The 1,070-nt window shown below is 39.7% G+C and overlaps 1 protein-coding gene across 1 annotated transcript; it reads right to left on the bottom strand.

Moving 5' to 3' along the window:
• Positions 1–211: 211 nt before the first annotated feature.
• Positions 212–769, bottom strand: LOC131875226 (VQ motif-containing protein 25-like). The gene has a single exon (XM_059219292.1). The coding sequence runs from the start codon at positions 767–769 to the stop codon at positions 212–214; it is 558 nt and encodes a 185-aa protein (XP_059075275.1).
• Between the last annotated feature and the right edge of the window lie 301 nt (positions 770–1,070).

Here is a 1,070-nt window from a genome sequence, read left to right on the forward strand (position 1 = left end):
AATACGGGTAAATCGCTGACTGAGAGAGCACTGACTTCTCCCATACAAATAAAATTCACTTTGAAATGTGAAATATAGACTAACAAAATATCTTGCCAGAAGATACCCAGAAAGCAAATTACAATTTGCGCTATCTTCCTGATAAAGAAATGTATTGACATATTAGTGAATAAGTATAATTCTTCAAAATATAGGCGGATCGCGAAGCCCCCTAAGAAGTCATAAAAATTCCCGTGAAGAGATCAGTCTGATCGATTGCAGGAGGAGTAATTGTAGGGAACTCAGGTAACATTGCAATGGAACCCAGAAGAGCAGTGAATATATCTATCTCTCCAAACCCACCGAAGCCCCCACAAAAATTCGTTCGGTCATTGTCCATCTTGATTTGTGGTAGAGGAGAGTTTGGTTGCTCCTCGCTGCAAAATAATCCCATTGAGATCAAATTCTCCTCCTCGTCATCAGTCAGTGCCTCATGATCAGAATGATCAACTCTCAGCATTTTCTTCGACAAAACAGGGATCTGAGGGCTAAGCGTAGGGTTGAGCTTCTTTTGTTTAAACTTTTTGGATGAGCAAGAAGAATGCTTTCCAGTGAGGTCTTGGACAATGGCGCGGAAGTTGGCTGGATCAGTATTCACCATCGTTGGTGCACAAATATGCACAATTCGTATAACTGGAGTGATCTTCCGTACAGAAGAGTTGGATTTCGATATTACGTGAGAGGACTTGCATGTGCTCAAACGTCCTGATTGACCTCTTTTACCCTCCATGAATCTTGTTTGGAGGAAAGCTCTGTCGAATAATCGATGCTCTTCTCAGCTACTTAAAAGGATTATCCATCATCCTGTCATGAAGCGAATGTCAAACTTCTACAATTTCTTATTCATACATAGAGTAAGCGAATCTTGCAATAAACGTCGTCCTTGCCTTGAATTTGACCGCCATGCTTACCTGTCCAACGATAATTTCACAACGGTAATATCGCGTAACTTGCAACTCTCTTTGAACTCATAGGTCAAAGTCAATTCATACTACAAGTGTAAAATTTTATTTATTAAATTATTAGATAAA

This window comes from Cryptomeria japonica, chromosome 4 (genome assembly GCF_030272615.1).
Source record: "Cryptomeria japonica chromosome 4, Sugi_1.0, whole genome shotgun sequence".
Lineage (NCBI taxonomy): Eukaryota > Viridiplantae > Streptophyta > Pinopsida > Cupressales > Cupressaceae > Cryptomeria > Cryptomeria japonica.